Below are 25,540 nucleotides of genomic sequence, written 5' to 3'. Positions count from 1 at the left end.
TTTTGCCTACAGTGTTTGCTGGATGACTAACAACCACAGAATGATCAATATTTGAATGAAATAGTATTGTTCTTCCTTCTTTAGGCTGCTCTTTTAGGCAACACGTTCCTCACTGAAAGGACACGCGTGTTGCAGCTTCTTAGAGTGAGTCCTATTTTAGTAGCATATTAACTGTTCCCTTAAGCAACTGAGGAGCTTAAACATTTTTATACTTCATTACTTTATTAGTTGTGGAATCAATCTCAGTGTTGTGTGATCTCTGATGATGCTGCATTTTCATCACGGATGCTTCCATTTTGGAATTAATCTATTGGTGGCATACACTTTAAATAGATCTAATGCAGGGGTGGGCAACTGAATTTCCATGGGGAAAATAAAAAATATACCCTTAAATTACATGGGCAAAACAGACCTAGTAAGTAATATATTATATGCAGTGTTAATGTGCCATGAAACCGATTACAATGCTTCATTTTAGATGCATTTTGTTTCATTATAAATCATAATAGAGCAATTGACCAAATGTCTAAGAAAGACGACAGTTGTTTCAAAATATGTTTTCCACTTTCTTTCAATGTATTTTGAGCACCAAGAAATACTCACAAACATGGCATTTTATTGGCGCATCTATATATATATATATATATATATATATATATATATATATATATACAGTAAATATTTACAGTCAAACCAGTCATGCCTGAAAACGTAACAGGACAAAAGAATTTCAAGAAAGATTACTAATGGCTACAGTATACACTCAAAAATCAGTCATGCCGCCGCTTCTCTCCTCTCTTTCGAGCTGGATTCATCATATGCAAGTAAAGTAGAATCATCTTCATCATCATTGTCATTCACTCAAATTTGTTGGGGAAAATGAACACCAACACCTGTATTATTTTAAGAGGTGAGAGTGGCTTCATCACTTCCATGCAAGTCATTCACCTCCGGCTGTTATGGTGTGATCGTTGTGTATGGTCTCTCTCCCTACAAACGTTCACCCTGTCTAGTGTGGTGGGGCATTTCCTCCTGATTCGAGGGCAGAGAGGTCTGAGCTGAAGTGGCTGTTTTTCTCTGCAATTTGAGTCATCCTGTCGATTGATCGCTTTGCTGCTTCCAACTATTTATGAGATGGCATGGGACGCCGTGCGCGCGCACGTTGGGCTGACTCGGCACTCGCCTATTAATATCACTTATTGATGGCTGCTTGGTTTCATATCTGGGTTTACACTGCGGGCACCGATATGAAATGGCTCATAATAATGCACTTCCTCCTGTTAGTGGATGAGACGGTGCAAAGGATGGCGCTGCTGAGGGATTACATCACGGATCTTCAGTCAGTGTGCGGATGCTAAACTGGTTAACTGGACACCAGGCTCACTAGGTTGCCAGGAATAAACCCTCTTAGTCCGGACGACATGCATCATTCAATCACAAGCTGACTTTATCACTTAAACTGAGTGACATCACCGGACCATAAACCTTTTAGAAAAACAGTAAACAACACCAGTTTTCTGTTAAAATACACAGAACGACTATAATATGATGGTTCCAATGAAGTCATCAAAAAGCAGGGGCTCATTTGAATCATTTTATAGCTTCATTTGATCTGAAAATGACTGTATTTTTATGTTTTAAATGCTCTGTTCTACGCTTTATTAGCTGCCCTTGAGCAAGAGCTGTAAAAAGTCCTTGTTTCAACACTGCGTTGCCTGAAACCACAGATGAATTTTCATAAAGTTGTTGACTCTCCTCAAGGAGAATTTTACACAAGATTTCTCATCATAATTGGGCGTTAAATTTGTTTTATGATATTGATGTGATAATGTTCCGCTAAAGATATAATTAAAGAGCCATGTTATTCATCTACAGAACAATTGAAAAGTCAGTTCTTTCCATAACCTTAATTATTAATATGAGTTGTAATAACAACGGGCATCAATTTAGAGAAATCCAATTATGTGTCTTGCTGTTTATCTTCCTTCACAAAGCATGTTCATTCCTCTGTTGTGACTTTCACAGTTAAGTCTCAGTTAAGTGAAGGGGCTGCGATTGATGGTGAGCACTAACAGAGTCCAGCGGTCACATGATGCTATTGAGAGACGCCACAGGTGATCCCGCGCACTCATTAGAAAGACAAATCATTGTAGCGGTGGACGTTTCACACACTCTTTCTGTGCCGTCCTGGCTGGCAGCTGCACTCTCAAGCTCTTCATTTGGCTTTTTTTCTTGGTCGGCCGACAGCTCCAGTGGAAGATCGACAACAGCAGGCAGATGTTTTTAGAAGCGGAGAAGCTGGGTCTGTATGTGCTCTCAACCAGAGAATTAGCCCAGCCTTTAATTTGGACCTTTGGAATAACAAATCCAAAGCTTTATCCCCCAATATTTCACCCAAGTTTTCAACAGAGTTCTTGCTTTCATGAACGCACCGATACCCCTTACATCTTTGGGTCACCTGTGGCTTCCCAACAGTCTGTGTGGGAGACCATGCGGAATACTTCCTCTGTAACCACTGGGTACCCTTCTTGTCCAACACTTCCCGCATGGTCTCCTCTGAAGGAGTCAGACAGCGTGACCAAGGTCAGACCTGCACTGTACATCCACGCTGGGATAGCGGTTCCCTCCTGGTCCTTGGTGGTAGTTTTTACTGTCCGTCCTCCCCCATGGACACAAAGTGACGATTCACCTGTCCAGTTTTGGTGAATCAGAACATATTTCTGTCCTGAAATTGAACTGGAACTGATAGTTTTCTACACTACATTGAGCGATGCAATTCAAAATTAAAGAGAGAAATATCGTTGAGGGGAAAAAATAAACAGCTTTGTGCCATGATAGACTGCAAGTAAGGGGATAAATAATGATGAATGAATGAATCGTAAGGAGTAATCATTATCCTGTCTCAGGCTGGCTAGATGGCGCTATGTCTGTCGCTGTTTCATGAATGAACCACCTCGCAGAAGCCTGACAACAATTTAAATCCTCCAACACCCTTGCAGTTGGCCACCACTCTTGACCATGATGCAATCCAGTTGAGTACTGCGTCCTCATTTTAACCTGCTTTTTGTCAAAGATTAAACATGCTGTTCTGTCCTCAGGTGGGTCCATAGTAAGTCAATTTTCACCACAACATCACCACATTCTGGTGTAAAAATCCTTGGTTCATTTTGAATAACTGATAAGAGATAAAGTAGAATATCATGGCAGTTTCACATGGTCGAGCTCACTACTGTTCTGCTCACTTTTTTGTTTACCAAATCATATCGATGATGCAGGTGACAGCTGCCATTCATTGTTATTTCTTTGCACAAATGTTTGTAAGCTTCAACAAATAAATTTATGTTGCCGAGCAAGTCTTATGCAGGTGCACTCAAAGAAGCACCTGCTTTTTTTTAATCTCCATTTTTTGCTCCTCTAAATGAGCTCTTTATTGAGCAATAAGACTGTCAGCTGCATGAGTGAAAGCTTCAGCTGTGTACTTGTGCATCACATCTCTAAATCAGGAACCTGTACTGCAGCACATGAGCAGCGCCTCTATTATGTAACTGACTGTCAGTAATTCATCACCAAACTCGAGTCCCTTGAGGGGAAATGAAAGTCTTTGTTTTGGACTCGGTGGAGCTTCATATTAACCAAGAAAACTGACGTTCTGGCGTTTCTATCTGTGCTGGTGTTAAATGATTTGTCCTTCACCTTCGTCATTTATCTCATGCTAAAATATTGAGCTGTTGGTGAATTGATTAACAGCAGCAAAGGCACAGTGTGAATAAAAGTATTGATGCTCTTAGTTTACCTAAATTATCTGTCACCCCACGGCGGACTGTGGGTGGCCTGTGTTGCTCTGTGTTGTGCGCTGTGCTGGACAAATCGGTTGGTGAAGGGAAGTAGCATGTGCAGTGAAGGAGATGGAAGGAGCATGAATGACTTTCACACACCACTGGGCAGCGAGTTGTTGATGAGTTGTTTTTGAATGGGTGAGCAGCTCAGATGGGGAGGTGATAGTGGTGGGAGGAAAGTGTCCCTTTTTGACCAATTTCAATTGTGAATGAATTGTGAATGAAAAATACCGAAACTGATTCATTGCCTTGTAGAGATCTGCATGGCTTGACGTTGCAGCAGTGAACATGTCGAATCTGGAGTGTTTTGTGCCTTAATTCCACTCCTCGCTGAAGTGGTTTTTGTCCTGCTCATAAAGCTTCAAAAGTCTATAAAATGCAAGATTTATTTGGCAAATGTACATGGACATCACATCCATACATTAAAGTGGGCTGCAAGTTTTTTTTTTTTTTTTTTAACTCATTTTGTTTCTGGGTAATCTGCCGCAGCAGGACAATCGTACATTGCGTTTGTTACAGTTTATTGGTGTCTTTTTGTGATTCTTGGCTCAGCTCAGTCTGCTCTATAGAACCCGGTAGAAGTGAGGCCTATTTTCAGTGAAAAGCCAGAAAGAGGTGAATGAATGAACTCTGCTGAACTCTGGGAAGTGGTTCTAACTTGTTGGCACCACTGGCACCAAGACAAAACATTCCTCTTTTCCTTCGAAAATAATGAACTGAGATTTATGAAGCCTGTTTCTTTGAAGTTGTGCGTGAAAGTAGACCAGAACTACTGCTTGACGAAGTCTGAGTTCATCTGTCATTTCCGATCCCTGTGGAGGAACATTTCCAACATGAGACAGAGGCCAGGACATCTTCGCCGTTCAGTTCTCGACAGCGGGTTTCTCTTCGACTGAGTGTCACAAAGCTTCTTCATCACTATGTGTGCTGCTAAGTTCATACCTTCTTTTGAGCTAGACCAGTGTGATATGCCAAAAGAGCCATCTGGATCTCACCAAAGACATCTCTGGTCTAGTTACCATCCTCAACTCCTAAAATAGAAACAGCGGTTTTGTAATGTGTCAGGCCTCCCTACTGCACTGCAGCACACCCACATGGACTCCCTGCTGCTGCTCAGCTACAAGCCTCATTGGCGAGCCTGGATCCTGGTCACATTTGCAGTTACTCTTACTCTCACTTGGTCAGGAAGGAGGCTTTTTCTAGAGTCAGTGATGCTGTGGGTGCTTGTGAATGAACGTTGAACAATGCAACGCTACCTCTGGTGAAACTACTGTGGACGTTTTGAGCAGCTAAGCTTCCAGTAAAGCCAGCTCATCAATGGTCGCCTTGTTAAAGGAGATGTGAGTGTGGCACAGCAGCTCGCCATTGTCCCACTCTTAACACACTGTGTTTCTATGCTCTGCAGAATGACCTATTGGATAGGACAGCGGCTCTCCCTTGAGACGGTGCCAGTGTGTGTCGAGGCCGGAGGCTCTGCTTTAAACAGCCATTATACTAACAAAAACATTAGACCGCAATGGTTGTCTCAGAGTTACACTGCTGCACCCGATCCGGAAACTTATAGGAAAGCTTTGTGGGTCGTGTCCCATCTATTTTCGGTTAGCTATTCTGTGTGGACGGTTTGAAGGCCCACATGGAAATGGATCAAACAGAAAGCTTCTGTCTGAAAAACTTTTTATGTGAGACATCTAGGAAACATAGTGGATCGCCCCCGTCTTATCTGGCCCCTTTTAATTAATAGACACCAACAGAGTTCCGGAAATTGTGTCTCAGAGCAAGTAATCCTGCAATATGTTTGGATAAAACAGTGCAGACCCAAATGTGAAGAAATAAATGAGGAATTGATGACACAAAAAGAACATTTTGTACAGACAATGCTGCTGGAGTCTCCACAGAGACCCACTGTAAAAGCTTGTTTCTGTGGAAACGAGTGACCAGACGCTCTGGATGATGTGCACGTGCCTCCTCAGACCTCAGCTGTATATCCCTGACTAGTCAACAACACATAGCAGCTGTCCTCACAAGACACATTTTAGCAGCTTTATTTAGGATATGGTGACCTTACCAGTAGGTCCTGGGCATTGAAAAAGGGAGTTCTGTTGGATTGAGCAGCAGATGATGTCTGTTTCTTGGCAGAATTGAGGCTGATGAAAATGCACATGCAAATGTGATGAAAAGAGATGGCAGGACTTTGCATGTGGGTGCTAACAGAGGTGCTACTTCTTATGTGCCTTCTACAGTAACTGTAAAAGGCTTTACACTTTGTGTTATGGAAGTGGTGAACCAGTCAGCGACGAATATGCAACTTCATCATTTCACTTTATCTTGGAGAGTAAATGAACTGTTTTTTGTTATGGTAGAAAGTGATGTTCAAGTGAATGTGAATTATGACTTGTAGCAGTTGTGTGGTTTCCCTCTTTCAGTTCATATAAAAGCTCGGCCTTCTTCTTTTGTGTTTGGCAACATCTTTCTGTCGTTTGTCCATCCTCTGACTTGCACCAACTGGGCTGGAACTAAATCTTTAAGTGACATGGCAGTTGCGTGGCTCCTGTTTAAATTTGGGTCACAGCACCCGCACTGTGGATGCTAACCCCTTTCCTGTTTTCAACTCTTGAACGTCAGGATGGAGCTTTGAGAACGTGAAGCTGCAGTCCTCAGTTGTCGCTGGATTAAATGGATCTCAGCTCATTTATATGAAAAGCTTTTTGTGATGGGTTTGCCCCGGCTACCAGGGCCTAGCTGGGAAGAGCTTACCAGCTTACAGAGTGTTGAATGGGTCATGCAAAACAGATTTTTTTTTAAGTCATCTGTCGTCACAACAATGTGACTCAAATGTAGCCAAGTGAGTGAAGCAAACCTTGTCCTGTCTATCGTTGAAACAACACGAGTTATTGAGGAGTCTAAACACATCTCAGGAATATTCTGATAACCAGGCGTGAGAGAATCTGTGACAGATGCTGAAGAGAAAGGGAGGCTCAGCAGGGCAGTAGTGGTCGCCAACATGATGTGTGAGAGGAGTCAGACATGGAGATACTGAGGTTGACATTTGGAGTGACTAGGCAGGACAAGATCACAAATGAGTCTGTCACATCGAGGGAGAAGTTTTGAAGTCAAGAGGGAGACCAAGTGGTTAAGTGAAGAGGAGAAATGCTGTTAGACTAAGAGCTTGAGGCAGATACCAATGAGGGTCATCGGTGAGGTACATGCAGGAGATAAAGAGGCGTGAATCAGGAGAATGATTTCAAAATATTCTAATCATAATTACAATTCAATAGTTTTTGAAAAAATGAAAAAAAAAGACACAATTTAAGACCACATTATTACTTGAACATTGTTCATTCATAGCTGGTTCACTTTTCAGGAGGATAATGAACAAATATATTTTAAATAGATAGGAGCGGCACATTAAATTAGATCTTTGAAATATTATTCAAAGTTTTGCTCAAATTTTGTTCATGATCTTTACAGCAGGAAAACTATACTTTGATACACATGACAATCTAAATTGTACATTATCCTGTTGTAGATGGATGGTAGTGTTGGTGTTAGTAAGTCTTGTCATGTTTGTCAAATGACTCGACTGGTGAACCACTGTGACTCGGCAACATAAAGAAGGAGCATCAAGGAAGTGTGTGTGGGGTGGCTGGAATCTAAATGCTTTCGATTCCTAGACGAAAACAAGACCTTGGAAATGTGCTCTTGTGGCAGGTATTGAGACCAAGAACCGAGCTCCTGTACTACAAGACTAATGGGTGGGCAATTTATTTAATACAGGAAATTATCGACTGAAAGGACAATTTGAAACAGCTGTGGAGCCCATGGAAAAAAGGAAAAAGCGTCAACAGTGTCTCACATCTTTTGTGAAGTAATTGTAGACTTATTGGCTGAACATCTTGATGGTTTCTGGGAGAGAATGCATGGGCTTCCATTCTTGTCAGCTTGTATTTTACTTTGCTTTTTTCTAATGTTGCTCTCATCACTGGCTCCAGCTGCTTTTAAAAATACTAAATTATCAAGCAAGCTAGTTTTATATTCAAGGTAGTCTACTACCTGAGCAGCTCATGTTAGCTATGTATTTGGGGAACAATTCTCTCTCTATTCCAGGTGCATGAGCAAATGCATTCTATGAGCATATGGAGTTGATCATAGCCAAGCCAATTCATGTGTGTTCTTTGTGTTTATTGGTGATGCAGAGATTAATTTTTTGGACTCAATATTCAAGCATCATCATGTCCGACAATGATATTTAAACCTCTGCAATAAGTAGCGTTAGCCAGCAGCACATCTGTTCAGAAGGCTAATCCACAAAAGGCCGGTCTCTTGCATAATGCTGCCACAGGGCAAACCTTTAAACTGGCACAAACAAGCCAGGCAACAATAGCGCCATACACACCAACCGCAGAGGGGCTTCAGTGCCCGGCAGGGAGAAAAGGAGGGGTGAGACGTGGAGCTGAAGATGAGACACTCCGCTATACATTGCTGTCTGCATTTAATGCTTTGTCTCAGCTAATATTACGTGCGGTTGATCTGTCATCCTCTCTTACATAACAACTCATCGACTTACAGCGCACTGGCCCATCAAGGTTATCGCCACCAGAGAGGACCAGTCCAGATTGGATATACACAGGTCGCTTGGATTTAGTCATACAGCGGGTTTCGTATAGATTAATCTGGATCAAATGCTTTTCTGTGTGCCTGCATATCTCCTGGTGGGTCATCAATCATTTTGCTTCCACAGTGGGTGTTCTGACTGGGATATAAATGGTCATCAGAATTACTGAGGCATTAGTATCATATGCATGATTGCTTTGGCAAAAGTGTGTCAGTGAGTGTTTGCTTGGGCTTGGGAGTGACTCTGTAAATCCAGCTGTTGTTCTGCGAGTAGAAAGACTTGTGATGCCTTTATTTCTCATGTAACCCTACAGATTTTCGTGGTTTTAGCCAGAGCCATAACTCTGCACGTCCAGCCTCCCTTTACTTCTGATAAGAGAAAAATGTCTTGAAGGTTGCTGCGATAAACCTCCGGGTCAGAAAGAATAGCCTTCACACCCTCCGAGAAGGAATGTGGAAAATGCTTTCACAACCTCCCTGCTGTTGCAACACTGGCCGGTGAGAAATTAAAGGAGATGTGGGAGAGTTTTTATGAGAGGGGAGGCAGAGTTGGATCATTTTGCTCATGAGCTACCAGTTCATTTCATCAGCTCTATTATGCTTTACCATATACAAAAAGTTACAGTTTAGCAAAATGAAGCATCATCTTAACACATGCCTAAGTGTGAACAGTCTTCATCCATTTCCAAGAAATGTACTTTTAAAAATAATCAACATGGCGGCCACACAAAACGCTCCATTCTCATTACATAACTGTTCCACTGTCACAATAAACTGCTCTTGGATGGGAAAAGCTGTGGACTTTCTGGAGTCTGGGACTAGAATGAGGACAAACAGATGAACTGACATTTTGTTTATGCTGCTTTAAATGCTTCAGTGAATGGTAACTGGAGATCAATTGAAGCCGCGATGGACTCTGAGTTATGGCTCATAGTCCATTTTTTGTAGTCCTTATTGCTTTTTTAGCACGTTTCAAGCATGCCTTCCATCTTTATAAACTCTATCTAGATCTAACTTTGTAAATACGCACATTTCTTTTTTTATTTTAATGCGATGCTGCTCACCTATATGTTTAAAATGTGTGATTTGATTCAAACACAATAGGGTCCCTTTAATCCTCTTCGGGTATGACTGAGAGAGATTCACAGTTGACTTCACATATTGTTAACATCGATCGTCGACCTGCGATATTGGTGCTTGTACACTGGACAGGTGTTCCTCTTGCAGTAGGTCGTCACCACGCTTGTTCCTGGATCTGGTCACAAAACTTGTGTGCAAGTTCCACATGTATTTTTTTTATACATGTGTCTATGTGACCAATAAATTGGATTTTGATTGAATGAGACACTGATTACAAATGAGATATAAATGTTGCATCTAGTGACATTATTCAGTTTTTAACCTCTGTTTTGGGGGTGTATTTGTGGGTTTCCTTGCGAATCTGTGTGCTGCGGGAGTAGTACAGTTTTAATGGATGGATTTTTTTTTTGCATCACCAATTTGCAAATTAGTTACAGAATTTACAACACAAAATCACAATTTTGCGTGACTTTAAGACAGCGTAGGTTGCTCACAATGTATAGGCTGAAATAATCTTTTCACACAGTCAAGAATTCCATTGCTTCTTCCACTGAGCTCTGATCCAGTTTAAGTGATGGAGACCGGCTGGTTGGCTGAAGGTTTCCACCAGTAATGTAGGTTAAAGTAAAAGCTGCGATGGTGCTAAAAATACCAACATGTTTATATTTAGCTTAAATGTGTGATGCTGGTGTCACATCAAAAACTCTACTGCCACCATGTGGGCAAAACGGCACAACGCTAAAGGAGGAGGAACCACCAATCAACATCCTGCCTCTGTGAGGTTGGATCACAAAATCAAAGCGTCTCTCAGATGAGAATGAAGACAAGCTAAAGCAGACCTGGATTGGTGGATAGGAGCGTGTCATGTGACGGCAGCTTGGACAGGCTGAATCACGGAGAAAGGAGAGAGAGCGACGCAGAGAGGGACAAAGCTGCTCACACAGTCGGAGCTGAGGGAGGAAGACAGGATGAACGAGGGTATTACCACCATGAGATCCAGAGTGTGAAAGGGTGATCGCGTTCCGAAGGAGGGATGCTGCTCACGCTGCTCTTCTACCTTCGAGTCAAAGGTAGGACCTGTCGGGAGGACTCTCTCAGAGCCGGTGGTCAGGGCAGAAACGTTCTGAAAGCGAGGAGTTGCCAGCGATGACATCATTCCAAGGCTTTTTTTGTTGTTATTCTCAACAACATCTGTCTGTCAAGCCTGAAAGGCATCAGTTTCAGCAGAACAGATGTTCGGCTCAGTTCAAAGTCATCAGCTGGTTTCGCATTCTCTGCTGCTGGGAAGTGAAATATCCTCATTTAGCTTCAGCTTGATGATCGTGAACTGCTCTCTGCAGCTGGATGTTTGTGACTGACCTAGTTTTGTTCACTTAACTTTGGTGAGGTGTCTCCAGGGGGTGTTAGCAGTGTTGCTTGTGTCAACATATTGATTGTATTGTCAGTTGTTACTGTTTTTTTGTTGACAACTTTTTGGAGGTTACAGTAGAGTCATCATCCCGAGGTCCTCTGTCTAAACAATGGGACAATAAAACTGAGTGCTGTTGGTCCTGACCCAACGTGCACGACTGGGGGTGCCAGCGTCTGATGTGAGCTTCTTTTGGCACAAGTCTTCTGAGGAACACGGGCATTGAGCGGATACAGTGAAGGAACGGGTCAGTTTTTTGGCACGAAGATGCCATTAGGCCAAAACACACTGCTGCTTCTGTACATGCCTTGAGGCAATAAGACTGGTTTGGGAAGATATTGGCGACAGGAAGTTGCTTGTATATGTGAAGTGAAAATTCACAATTCGAAACAATAACTATCAATATACTAAGATTTTTGTTTTGTTTGTCAAGAAAATATATATGAAATACAAATGCTTATAAATAGATATAAGTCATGTTAAGAAAAGGAAAAATATTGGGGAGCTTTGTAAAGAGATTAAATATTTTGATTTTTTTTTTTAAAAAAACTATATCTAAAATAGCATTGATAATAAAACACTAATCAAGCAATTAAGTCATAAAAAGTGATCTGTATTGAAGCAGGACAAATTGAAACATGTTAATTATATGAAATGTGAAAAATCTGTAAAACAAGAAGTGTGATTTGTGTAATAATTCGTCTACGTTGTCCTCCAAGTGAAGCCTGTGTCTCAAGGTGAGTTAGTATCTGAACTTCTGTTGATTCATTAGCAGAAAACGGTGAATCATCGGAAGCAAACGCACAACAGTGTTTAAGAATAAATGTTTAAATCCGTCCCCATGTGCCTCTGTTGCTATGGCGACGCTGTATATATCTGACTCAGCCTGTATGTGGCGGAGGGTCCTCACTGGATGCTGTCATCCCACTCACTTCCACAGAAACAGACCGCGTCTCACTTGCTCTCTTCCCTCGGTAACCTGTTATGAATACTGAATGGTGAGGTCGCAGGAGACTTGTAGGTGAGCAGGCGGATTTTGTAGATGATGAGGGGCTTTATTTGAGACAGGGAAAATCTCAGGGTTTAGACTGGGAACTCTTGTTGCAGAAAAGGTATCTTCGTGTTTTTCTAGGGTTTTCCTGGAACCCACTGCCATCCTCACTTTGACGGCAGCAAACAGAAGGACAGGTTTCTCCCTGATGTGGACGACGATCATGGCGACGATGTTCAGGTCATCGGTGGAATGAGTGGCCTGAGCTCATGATCATAATCATAAGTTCTGTTGCGTTCGCAGCAAGAGGAGGACTGTCTAAACTATCTATTGATATCAATGGTGCATGTATGCTTAAGTCGAAAAGGAACAATGTGTGGAAATGAGTGCAGTGCTTGTTGATATCCTCCCCTCCGAGAAATGTAGCAGCACCACCCTGGTTTCCTGACCACTTATTACACAGTAGAACACCAGCAAACCAACTACTCCGCTCTGTGCCCTACAAGGACATGATGCTCGCTCTGGCCTTGACATCTGGAGGTGTAGTATTTTACTCTGACATGCTGCATTTGCTCCGACTCGTCTCTCTTGAGTGGCTCGCTCTCTGACATCTTGGCAGGAATATAGGGCAACGCTCATCACTCGTCGCACTGTAGTTTAAAGGAGCTACCCTTAAGGCACTTTTTTTAACTATCATATGGTCATACCTTGCTCATAACAACAATTTTGACCTATCAGACATTATTTTTACGTCATGCTTTTGAATTTTTTGAACGACTTGTTATACACAATATTATCATGTCTCTACACATATATAGTTATTTTCAAGGAAGGAAAATAACAAGGATTTAATTCAGAGTGAGAGGTTTAGAAATGAAAAGCAAAAGTAAACCAAGTCGTTTTTGGAGAGTGAAACTAATCCAGACTTTTAGAATGTTTGTTTCCACAGAAGCATGAAAGAAACATTTGCTAAAACTACAGCAAAATATGTGATTATGTTGGAAAAAAGCTTCATGACAGAAAGAGTGGGATTTAGGGTCCGGACTCATCTGAATTGCTGATCCTGCTGTGCCCAGGGCCATGAAGTGTCATTGAAATTGTCTTTATTTAAAACATATATCAAGGTGTCGTGTCTGTTGCCCAAAACCTCAGTCTGCTTTGACTTCAACTTCAAAGATAGATTCCTCTGACATTCACTGGCGCTAAATATTTCAAGAGTCTTCAGGCGCTTTGATATGCTGTGAAAACTTAATTCCCACTAAAGTGTTTTGTGCGTTTCACTTGCAATAACACGCTCATCACATAACTTTCTATTTCTACGAATGCTTTTCAGTCTGTGGGTTTTTTTATTACTTCTCGTTACTTCCGTGGAATTAGTGTTACAAAGGCAAACACTCCAACACAATTGAATGGTTGCTTGACAGAATGGAGCACAGATGTCACTTAATTTTGTGAGTGCAGGTGCACCCCCTGAGACTGTCTCCCAGCCAATGAATGTCTTCTGAGTCAATCTTAAACTGCGTCTTGTTTCCTCTAGAATCCATATATCGCCGCGGAGCCAGAAGATGGAGGAAGCTATATCGGGTCAACGGACACCTCTTCCAGGCCAAGCGCTTTAACAGGGTGAGTGTTGTGAAGCCAAGCTCTGCATGTCAGACTTCAGCCATTCCAGAGTTCAACTGGATCAGCTTGACTGGACGTTGTCTATTAGTTTAGACAAGATCTTCATTCTACCAGATGTAGTGAGAGATTATGTCAAAGAAAGCTTCATTCTCTTGCTGTCCACCTGACAATCTCGACTGATCATTTTGAAGTTTTTGTATTAACCCCCACTGGCCACTCTATTAGGTGCACCTTGCTCGGGCTGGTTTGAACCTCAGATCGCCGTAAGAAAAAGGTATGGTCCTGGTCAGCGACAATAGTCGTGTAGGCCATGACAGTTAAACAATTGGTCCCGAGGGACCTAAACAAAGGCCTGTTCTGCTTGCCATAGTATTGGTTGTCTTATATTTTAAGAACCAGCTACACCATCACTTTCATGAACTTTAACTTGTCAGTCACTGGGAATCCATTGCTTTACTTCTTGCATGTCAAACTGAATCAAAACGTTAAAAAACAGTCCACACTTGGATCTTTTTTTTTTAGTGCACTGTTGTTTTTAATTTAAACTACTTTTGCTGCAGTATCACAACAAGACTTGGTGGGCTGGATTTGCTCCACAGGCCTCGAGTTTGACACATGCTTAACTGTACTGTGTATATCCAAAATTGATATATTTCATATTTTGCTAGTATTTTTGTTGAAAATGAGAGATAATGAAGGAGAAAATGTGTCATCATTCTTGTCCTCTCCTCAGAAACCTGATAATGTGAACAAGAGTTCAACAAGCAGCCTGTCACGATGACATATTGGGTGCATGTCAACATCAGTTATACGCAAAGTGACTCTGATTTCTTTTCATATTGACGTCCCTTTTAACTTTTTGCATGCATTGTTCACACCAAGCATGTGTGCGGCTTCCCCAGCTCTCAGCTCTACAGCAACATGCCGTGCTTGAATTATGTATGGCAAATAGTGAAGTCACAGCGGCCGCTGATCTATCTGGATATTGATGCATAATTCACCGTGTCCTACATCCGCTTGTTTACCTGCTCCTGGCTCTTGTTCTGCAGCCGGAAAGAACCGCTTGTCTGATACATGAGAAGTGTGGCGACTGCAGAGCAGGAACAAAGATGCTTCAGATCCATTGCTGGCTAATGAATGATGCTATATTTGTTGGTGTTGCTGTCGCGGACACTTTAGGCACGGGGCAATGGTGGGCTTTAACGAGAAGCTGCAAAGTGGAATACTCGCTGACATTGCTCTGTAATGTTTTTAAAAGGAACATTTTACTAAGGATTGCTTGAAAGTCCTCTTTATAAATCATGGTACTAACTTGAAGAAGTTCTGGTCGTGATTCTAGTCAAAAGGAGGTCATTTGGGTCGGGCAAAGCGGACACTTTGTAAGCTTTGTAACTAAACTAAGTTTTTTGTAACTAAATGTAACATGGACAAAACCGGCAATCTGAGTTTTATTTTGAATTACTGTATGTAATAAAAACACAGTAGGAACCTTTAACTATCAAGCAGTAGGTTTTTGTTAACGTTAACACACTTTGTTTGCCTGGAACAAACATATATGTCAGGCATTCTTTATTTCCCCTCCCGCTATGAAATCTGTCACCCTTATATCTGAGGGTCGGATGTGCCGTAATGCTGAGGTTCTTCTTAGACGTGGTGGATGAAAATTGAATCATAAATCATTAGTAAACGTATCACCGGCATCAGCTTCATGTCTTCTGTTCACAGATCTCCATATAGTCATGAAGTCTAGACAGTAGAGTGGCAACACTAAAGTGCGTGTAAACATGTTGACTCAGCAGCAACCGGCTGGACTCACTTCGTATCACTTACACACCACTGACCGTTAGTGTTTTGCCTTCTGTGATTGGTGAAAACATGTCAACGATCTGAGCAACATTGACATCTGACATGCAATACATATGCAGCAACCAACGCTAAAAGACATCATCATGATTTTTAATCTCAAAGAATTTGTCTGCTTTGCTCTGTCAGATTTTGCACTTACTGGCAGAACTTTCATTTCTCAATAATGTCTTGCCTCGTCCAATATGTATCAACATATAGGGATTTATAACAGCACAAATATGTCAAGTGACGCATTAATAATAATTTGATAGAAGCTCTGCAATCCACCTGCCTTTAATCCACAGGTTTCATGAGTCAGCCGAAATGGTTTTCACTTCATTTTGGGTTATTCTCGCCTTCTGTGTTGCGCGGGTCAATTTGACAGCTGTTGCGATTCACGTAATAGCAAGAACCAGTCAGCTAAGAGAATAAACGGTCCATCATTTGTAAGAGCTGAAGATCAGTCCGTCCCGGAGTGTAGTCGCTAGCACCATGGGGCGCTAAGATGAAACTGGCTTACATGAGAATGGCCTCAGGAGAGGAAGAACTAGAGTCACCTTGGATCTCTTCCCTGAGTGCTGCTCAGTAGCAGAGCCAACTACTATAGCACTCCTCTCACTGGGGTGACCCCCCGACACCCACATACTTCCATTGAGTGGTTTATTAGGTTTTACCTTCAAACAGGATTTGCCATTAAAGATCTTGTTATTGAAGTATTCTATTAAATTTAAAGTATTCTAAATTTAATAAACTTGGAGATTCAAATGTCCAACATGAAGATAAACAGTTTTTTATGCAGGTATCTGTGATCAAAAAGGAAGAAACAGAGTACCAAAACAATCTCGGAAAAGTCACTCAGTTTCCCTCAGTTGTAAGCACGTGTGTTTTTCCAAATGCTGCTCTTTAATCTGTCAGAAAAGATGGATTATGATGGAGCAAGGCTTGCCAGACAGTGATTAGACCGGCACTCAGGACACAGTCTTGTTTCCAGTCGGGGGTCTGACTTGTGTTGCTGTACCAGCTTCCAAGCCTTTGGCTGCTGCACAGTGTTGTTCTCAGCATATAAATAAGCCGATGGAGAAGTAGGTCAGGTGTCTCCTCCCTCTCTCCTCATGCCTCTTTATCCTGCTCTTTACTTCCTTTTATCCGTCTCCTGCATCCAGCCTGCCTGATGTTTAGCTGATTCTTGGCGTTAAACTTTGAGTCGTCTCAGCGTTCTTCACTGATTTTCAAGTTTAAATTTGCAGCGATCTCCTCAGCCTTCGATGCGTTGCTTTTACAAAGACTCCTGAGCACCAGAGTAGTTTCCTTCTTGGCCCCCCCCCCGCTTTACTCCTTCCTTGTTATTTCAGTTTTCTTATTTTAGTTTTTATTACTTTGTTTTTATGTTCAAAGTCCTTACACAAAAGTTAAAATGAAATGAAGAGAACTATGCCAATAAACATACAGAGACCAAGACTTAAAAGGGGGTCAGACCAGGACCAAGACTGAGACCTGACTGAAGACAGAACAAATTCGTAGCTTGTTCCAATGAAAGCATTTCAGTTGTTGATTCACTGGCTCTTTAAGGATCTTTACATTCTCTGGTTCAGTCTTGACTTTCATCTACAACACTACTCTTTGTCCATCCATCCAGGAATAATATGACAGAATCCAGGCAGACTCGACTGTTTCTCAGCATGTCCATGAGTCAGGAGGCTTCCAGGCACTTACAGTGTGCCGGTTTAAAAAGACGCCTGCCAATCGATAACTGCTCACATGAGCATATATTATTACAGTATAACAGTGAGGAGAGAGGATGCAACTGCAGATTACTTTCTTCCATTTGTGTGATTTGTACTTGTGGTGACTCACTTGTAAGCATATTATTGTCTATCCGAAACAGCACTTAATGTATAACATGACACGTCATATTGATATGGGTGTCATGTAAAGCAGTAGAGTGCCATCACCGCTGCTTCTATCCTCTCAACATACTGTAAACAAATGATGTGTTAAATGGTGTGTAGCCTCAGATATGTTGCGCTCTGTCACAAAGTTCTAAAAAAGTTTTTTCAGATCTTTTTAATATCTTTTTTCATTCTGATTTTTTTTGTCTAATAAATGTGACTTCTACTTAGGTGTTGCGTCATTTTAGAGTCCCATTCAAGGATTGAACAATCCGACTTGATCTATTAGACCTGTCGTCTGACCTTCGTCAGCCAAGCTGGACAGCCTGGCCTTCAGTAACTAACGCTGAGGCTTGGCAGCTGCATTGATCGCTCCAAGACTTCATGATGAATGTGTAGCTGCAGAGCGCCAGTTCATGATGGATATCACCTCGCTGTCTTGCAGAAAGCTTACTGTGGCCACTGTCGTGAAAGGATATGGGGGCTGGGCGGGCAGGGCTACAAGTGTATCAAGTGCAAACTGCTGGTCCATAAGCGCTGTCACAGACTCTTCCCTCAGACCTGCCAAAGGCTTATGGTGAGTACTGGAACGCGTCGCGTGTGGCGAAGTTCACCTACTCTCATGCCCACACCTCAGTGAAGTTCACCTGTCACCTACAGTAGCCGGCACATTGATGGTGTCACGATACCATGAGCTCTTTCATCTTCTTTATTCAGATCTATGACACACTCTTTATTTACATCCAGCTCTCTTGCTGTAATCATTATTGTTCTTTATTTTTGTCTCTAGCCTTTTTGACTCTCCTTTGAAAGGCAAACCTGCGATTCTCTGACTGAATAATCAATGATATGAGTGAAGCATTTGCGCTTCATCAGCTTCATATCTTCACACGGAGATAAGACGCTCTGCCCTGATCAATGGATCGTGTCTTGAGAGCGTTCAGAGCTGCGGCTTCCCTCCTTAGAGCATGGTCACCCACACGTGAACATGAGCCGATACTTTGGGGGACTTCTGGCTCTGTGTGTGCGGAGCTACCTGGATTACCTGTTTGACAATGTAGACCTGCCCTTTCAGGATCCAGTCATGCCATCGCAAGAGCCGCCTACAGACGCGAGGAGTGATGAGCAGGACCTTCCGCCAGAGGACGCAGACGAAAGTAAGATGCTTCCAACCAACTCACGCCATCAGTGAGACCTTGCTCGACACTATATTGTGTTGACCCTTCTGTAGCTGCTTAAATGGAAGCTAACCACAAGAACATAACCACAAGTTCTTTGTGATTTGCAATAGCATAAAGCTAGTCAACGTCTGAATAAAACGAATAATTTACTATACAACTAGATAAATGAGAGCCAAATGTTACTGCAAATGTAGACATGGCCAAAAGCAACTCAAGATATGAGTATCAATCTACTGTATATGAAGCATCAGTTTCTTCAAAAACAGTCCAGACTATTCAAAAATTTACAGTGAAACTCCAAAGTCTAATGGTCTATGGCAACTAGGGAACAGTCGAACAGTTATGCTAGATTTTGTTGAAAAACAGAGGTCATCACCTGCGGCCGATCGAGACAGAAAGCTGTGCCCACACACACAAAAATGTCCTTGTGTTTTCACTCCGCAGCGTTGGTCCTCTGCAGCCTAACATTTTAAAACACTGCATTCTGGCCAGCGGGGCTCTGTGTGGGGACCCCTGATAAAAGACCTCCTGTGGATTGACCTAGTTTCTGTTGAAGACCTTATTAGTTGTTATTTGGCGCCCTCTGCCGGGAGATTTGAGAAGTTGCGGCAGCGATCTTCCACCGAACATTTTGAAAGTTCTGCACTGTCTTGGACCTAGAGGCTTGTCCAATGTCTGGATTCACACAAACGTTGCGCAGTCTGAACTGCTTTTTCATCAGATATTCAGTTCGCCAAAATAAGCTGTAGTATTTATGTATAAAATAAAAAATTGAATAATCATTTGAAAAGAAACACAAAAAGAAGGGGATAAAGTAGCATGTTTTCACTGGTTATTCCTGTCCACAGTAACTTTTCTGCCACACAACTGTACGGTGGACAAAGCAGAAGATGCCGACTCTGAGGTGAGACCGCTGTTTATGATTGGAAATTTTAATATCGTATGTCTTGCCATCAGGCTAATAGCTCACTCTGGTTCAGGACCTGAAAGCGGTGGTGGAGGGCATCGATGGCATCAAGCTGACTCCAGGCCTGGCTCTGGGTCTGAGTGACTTCGAGCTGATCCGGGTGATCGGACGCGGAAGCTATGCCAAAGTCCTGCTGGTTCGGCTGAAGAAGAACGAGCAGATGTACGCCATGAAGGTGGTGAAGAAGGAGCTGGTTCACGATGAAGAGGTGGGGGGAATTATTTACACTGTGCAGCAATAGTTGCGCACTTGAGGCAGAATTTCATTCTAAAGCCCGACATGAAGAATATAAAGAAATTATATAATATAATATAAAGACATTTTCACAAAGAATCTGGGTAAGAAGGACAGAATAGGAAAAAATAAACTCAACCACTGTGTTAAGAAAGGTAATTATTGTTTGAAATTACAAAAATCTTAATATGTGCTTTTTATTAAACATATAATTTAATGAAAAATATCTAAATATTCGTCACCAATGTGATGAATCTTCTTAGAAGAACAGTGTTAAAATTAAATGTCTTCTTATGCTTTTTATTTTGAAGGCTATTCAACAATATTTTAATTGTTAAAAAAAGGCGGGACCTGTTAAAATCAGTATTTAACTTAACTGCAAATAAAAATATTGGTAGCTGTGGAGATGACAAAGAAATAGCAAATAAAAAAAGAATTAAGTGCTGAAAACATACATCTACAAAAAGGGTAGTTAATAGTTGAAAGTAAAGTAAAAAATAAATAAAAATAAAAATAACGTTATTAGCAGGGATGGTTGACGATTTGAATATAAAGCTGTCAGAACTAAATTACAGAACTAAATGACACATATTATATTTTGGATGTATATTTCTTTCATGCAATAATTATGGGATTTTTTGGGAAATCGTGTACTTCAGCGATTTTGTTTCTGATAACGATTTGTTAAAAAAAATGAGATGACCGCGTAAACTCAGTGATGAAACTCTGCGGTGCTTTTGTGTTCTACCACTAGGTGGCAGTATTGTTCTAGTCTTCTCTTCAGAGTTTAGTCTCATGAAATCCCCCTCACGTTTTGAATTCTCGGTTTATTTGACAACTAAAAGGAGAAACATACGTTGCGCCTGCACACTTTCTCTCAGATTAAAGAGAATATTCAGGAGTCGGCGCTCCTGGTGCGTGGATTGTAAATCACGTTTTCACTCCGAGTGTTCAATAATTCACGTGTTGATTGTAAATATCAGAGACGCAGCTCAAGGCTGACTGTGTCTCGGTTGCTTCCCCAGACTGAAGTTGACCAGTGTCCCAGCGTGGGGTGGGTAAATGAGCCGAGCTCATGCATGTGCTTCAGAGGAAGTGAGGACTACAAGTGTTCACATTAAACATCCTCAACGTAATGACACTTCCAATCGGGGTTCAAAATTCTGGCCTCAGGCTCAGCAGTTCCTCACCGCTCATGCAGAACAATGAGCACGTGATAACACTGATGTGCCGTTCCTCAACACTCCCCAAACTCCTCCAAAGGGCTTCATTTGCCTCCAATCGTGAAATACATCAACAGGGTATTGGTATATTTCTTATCACAGAAGGTCATTAACTGTGCGCTAAATGCATTAACTAGTGAAGAAATGTTCTCAATCATTTTGAACCTTTGGTGCTTTATTAATTATTCACTGTGTTATTTTTCAGTTTTTTAATGTAGTGTGTTGTGGTTTCTGAATAAAGGGTCTTTCACAAGGTGAAAGAAACCAAAAAATGAAATGAAACGAATTGAACACAATTCTTTCATAAATTCAATGGAATCTCATCATGTACATCAAAAATATATATATTCATTGATAGATGAAGGAAAATCATCTACCATTAACAAAATAAAATGTTTTCTTTATGTATCGAAGCATTTCAACAACAGTAATACTCAGCTGAAAATGCGTTCGGTTTCGCAACAAAACACAGCATTTACTACTACTATTTTAAATCTGACTTGGAGTCACTTCATCTTGTTAATTTGAAGGCATCATGTTGACGGAGTGAGTGTAATTGGCTCCTGCGTCTGTGTAACTTCATCACCGTCGCTACATTGATTCTATCTGTCTGCTCTCCTGGACAGGACATCGACTGGGTACAGACGGAGAAGCACGTGTTCGAGCAGGCGTCCACCAACCCTTTCCTCGTGGGCCTCCACTCGTGCTTCCAGACGGAGAGTCGGTAAGGACCCAGGCTGTTGGTGGAGGGTTCATTGAGGAGGAAGCTGTTAAGTATAGCGTTGGTTAGATGGTTAATGGTTTGGTTGATTTATTGTCTGTTTTCCCAAAGGCCCCAACATCATCTGTCCTCGCTCCTCTTTCTTCTAGCTGTCTGCTCCCCGTCACTCCTTTCTCCTTGCTCCTCCTCCTTGTCTCCCACTTGGAAAAATCAGGACAGAAATGACTAATCGACACGCCACCATGTTGACTGTCCTTCTGGCCAAAGTCATGAATAGCTTTTACAGTCTTGTAGCCGAAGTTAACTGTTAACGCATTACTAACCCTTTTGGTTTGTGCTGTCGCTTAGTCCATGTTTAGTTCTTTTCTATTCTGTAGTCTTCTGCCGAAAATGCCCTCAGCTACTTCCTCACCTGTGTTTCCCATCATGCTCTGCTCTCCAGGTTGTTCCTGGTGATTGAGTATGTAAACGGCGGAGACTTGATGTTCCACATGCAGCGACAGCGCAAGCTCCCAGAAGAACACGCGAGGTAAACAAACACGCAGATGTTTCCACATCTGCTTCTCCCTCACGGTCGGGACTTGATGTTTACACACGCGACATTGTTCTACCCGGTCTAATCCGGGGTAGAGACGGGGTGAGGTCTCTGTGGACATGTTGGGTTGGCTTCTGTGTGTGCTCCACCTCCGCCGTCAGACGTCTTCACACCCTGATGGGCCCCTGTGCTGCTGTGGAAATCCTACTGTGACTCTGTATATATTAGTTTTGACATGAAAATGGGTTGAAAATGAAGGAATGACAACAAGGTGGAGTAGTGGGTCGGTTCTAACCAGTGGCCTGCCTGACTCTGACTGATAAAAAGAACCTGCAATGGTTCATTGGTGACTGTAAAATGTCTGCAAGTGTGTGTGGATGTCTGTCTGTACATGGCCTCTACTGGACTGATGACCTCTCCAGGGTGTTCCTATCTTTCACGCCAAGTATCTGGGGTAGGTCCAGTCCACCAGCACCAAATGATAGTTCAGAATTTGCACTCTCTCACTCATTTGGTCTCAGTATTCGGCTGTCTAATCCCATGACGGTTTCCGGCCTGACTTCAGGAACTCCTTCCAAACATGTGCTGGGTGTCGTTCCCACAAGGGCTCCTGCCTCGGCTGCCAACCCCAACTTTTGACACCAGTTAAGGAATATAATGAGCGCCATAATTCATCAGGCCTTTGTGCTGGCGGGGCGCTGTGATAAATGCTGGATCAAAGCTGCAGTAATTTAGGGAGGCACTGTTGGGCCCCTGCGATCTGTATTCCAGAGACGCTGGCCGTACATATGCAAAGCAGCATGTTAATCACTGGTAATGATCGTGCATATTCATGAGGAGTCCTCTCCCGCTGCAGTCCCCCCACGCCGCGGGGGAGGCGGGCTGAGCACGATGGATGGTGCTGTTGATACGATCCCACCTCCATCCGTTTGCGAGCCATCAAACAAACACCTTCAATGGAGGCCGTCTGAGCGAGAGCGTGGGGGAGCCGCGTGGGATTTATGATTCCACTGTCAAACGGTCTCTCAGTGTTTGACAATTAGGGATTTGTGGCAGACAGACAGAGAACGCTCGTCACTCTTAATGAAGCTTATCTTCCAGCGACAGAGGAGCCGCTACCTACACATGACAGGGAACCTGCCTGCCACTGATGCACCACGCGCCACTCCAGTGGTGTGTGTTGGTGACCAGGATTTGTTTTTAGCCGCTAGAAGATGGTTCACCTCTTTTGAAGTGACAGTCTATCAAAGACTTTCTAGACTGAAAAGTAATCTTCACAGTCACGTGGACCACTTCTTTGTGTTGTTTGTTCGACCAGGAGAGATTTCAGAATAAGAGCCTATGAATGAACTTCAGAGAGTGACTGATGCTGCTGACCATATGGGTGGCATTGGCTATATCGTCTCAACTTGCGAGCTCCCCAGTGAGTGCCAACACTTCATATATTGTCCCACCTCTTGTGGACAAGGGAAGGCTGGCACTCTGAGAATTATTGCCCTATATCTATGTAACCTATATAATAAGATACCCTTTTTGCATTTGAAATCTCATTGATATTGTTAAGAATCAAAGTCGGTTGAGTTCAGTTTCACAGCAGGAGGCAGTAGCGTTCCAGAATTCACCTCACTGAACCGACTCATAGGTTTTATGGGTGCATTCCACTTGTGCTCGGAACTCGCAAGTGTCACCCAAAGGTCAGATAATCCTCACCTCCCCTGACTATGCAACCCAAGACGACTTCCCAAAATGTAAACAGTGAGTTTAAGTTTTGCATCACTGCAATTGTCAATTGTATTTTCTGGTAGCAAAAGGTGCTCGTGTTTATCATGCAACTGCTTGTATCCGTAGCCGGAGTAGTCACACGTGTGAAACGGTCCGGATGGTCGTGGACGATGGGACCAGTCCTACTGTGTCTGTGGACCAGGATTAGGTTCTGGGTGGAAGTTTAAAGAGTGCAATGTAATAGTTCTTCTTCCATCCTTTAGATTCTATGCAGCAGAAATTTGCATTGCTCTGAACTTCCTGCATGAGAAGGGCATCATCTACCGCGACCTGAAGCTGGACAACGTCCTCCTGGACCACGACGGACACATTAAGCTCACAGACTACGGCATGTGCAAAGTAAGATCTTGATTCTGTCAAGTCCCTGAACAAGCATGATCATGATGTTGATGCTCCTGTCAGGAGGGGATCAGACCAGGGGACACCACCAGCACCTTCTGTGGCACGCCCAACTACATCGCTCCTGAAATCCTGAGAGGAGAAGACTACGGTGAGTGTTCTCTGCTGGTGGCCAGCTCTTTTTTGAGTGCGCTGACTGCGTGTCCTCCTCCAGGCTTCAGCGTGGACTGGTGGGCTCTGGGGGTTCTGATGTTCGAGATGATGGCCGGGAGGTCGCCCTTTGACATCATCACCGACAATCCTGACATGAACACAGAGGAGTACCTCTTCCAAGGTCAGTGACTCACGATGTGCACCAGAATGTCTGGACCACCTCTCATCGATACCGGCCCAGGTCAATGTGCGAAACGTAACATTCAAATTTCTGTGTGGAACACATCCATTCCCTGTCAGAGTTTTGTTTGCCTAATGTAATTCATATTATTCTCTGTGTGAAAGAAAAAGTAAGTCAAAAGTAGGCGAGGTTGAAAGACTCCTCCTGTGCTGATGCTCCGCACACAGCTGGAAACCTGGCAGCACATTCTGACCTCCATCACTGACGGGGTTGACTTTGTGTGTCAGTTCCTCCATAAGGCTGATTCACTTGGCTGGTTTTATTAGAATCAAGATCAAATCAAGAGTGCACTTGGAAAGACTCTGTAAACACCACGCCCTCCAAGGTCCAGAGAAGATGCGTCACAGCAGCTTAAACTCCTTAGACTCCACGGTTGAAGCGATCAACTCTGACACTGATGGCGCCACATTCTCAGACCACAGTCGTCAACTTTTCCAGCAAATTCCTTCTGAACAGATGGTGACAGTGAATCTGCCATTGCTCCTTTGATTCATCAAACAATCGCATGTCTCACTCGTAAAACATTTGGTGTAGGCCTGAGATACAGTTTGTTTGAGTAACAAAAACCTATTTAAACTATGCAGAAACACGCCTGACAACAAAACAGTCTGCTTTGCTTACAAACTTTTGGTTGGAGTCAAAAAAAAAAATCCAACATTTTTGCTTCCTGTGCATGGGGTGGCGCTGTGATCTACAGCATAGTTCACCTCTCTCTTAGGAGGCATGTGTTTAGCACCTTTGCACTCAGGGTGTCCCACAGAAAAACACACTGTTTAAGATCTAAAATGAAAAGGACATTTTCAGCTTACATTACATCCTCCATCATTAACTTTCTTATAACTCTTTCAACTTCAGTTTTTTTGCCTCTGTATTTATTATTA

The 25,540-nt window shown here is 42.6% G+C and overlaps 1 protein-coding gene across 6 annotated transcripts in view; it reads left to right on the top strand.

Annotated features, from left to right (window-relative positions):
• The window catches only part of prkcz (protein kinase C, zeta), a 47,104-nt gene that overhangs the window by 7,214 nt on the left and 14,350 nt on the right, over positions 1-25,540 (top strand). For 2 of the 6 annotated variants that reach the window (XM_053849182.1, XM_053849187.1), the window contains 10 exons: positions 13,464-13,549; positions 17,729-17,860; positions 18,359-18,440; positions 19,313-19,368; positions 19,445-19,639; positions 21,515-21,612; positions 22,052-22,138; positions 24,130-24,265; positions 24,329-24,416; positions 24,480-24,599. In XM_053849182.1, the coding sequence (XP_053705157.1) occupies positions 13,464-13,549; positions 17,729-17,860; positions 18,359-18,440; positions 19,313-19,368; positions 19,445-19,639; positions 21,515-21,612; positions 22,052-22,138; positions 24,130-24,265; positions 24,329-24,416; positions 24,480-24,599 (1,080 nt within the window). Of the gene's footprint in view, positions 1-10,188; positions 10,598-13,463; positions 13,550-17,728; positions 17,861-18,358; positions 18,441-19,312; positions 19,369-19,444; positions 19,640-21,514; positions 21,613-22,051; positions 22,139-24,129; positions 24,266-24,328; positions 24,417-24,479; positions 24,600-25,540 lie in introns of those variants that run through there. The other 4 variants (XM_053849183.1, XM_053849188.1, XM_053849185.1 and 1 more) reach the window with 3 other exon arrangements.

The sequence above is a fragment of the Synchiropus splendidus genome, chromosome 18, assembly GCF_027744825.2.
Source record: "Synchiropus splendidus isolate RoL2022-P1 chromosome 18, RoL_Sspl_1.0, whole genome shotgun sequence".
Taxonomy (NCBI): domain Eukaryota; kingdom Metazoa; phylum Chordata; class Actinopteri; order Syngnathiformes; family Callionymidae; genus Synchiropus; species Synchiropus splendidus.
This window is presented reverse-complemented; position numbering and strand designations above follow the sequence as displayed.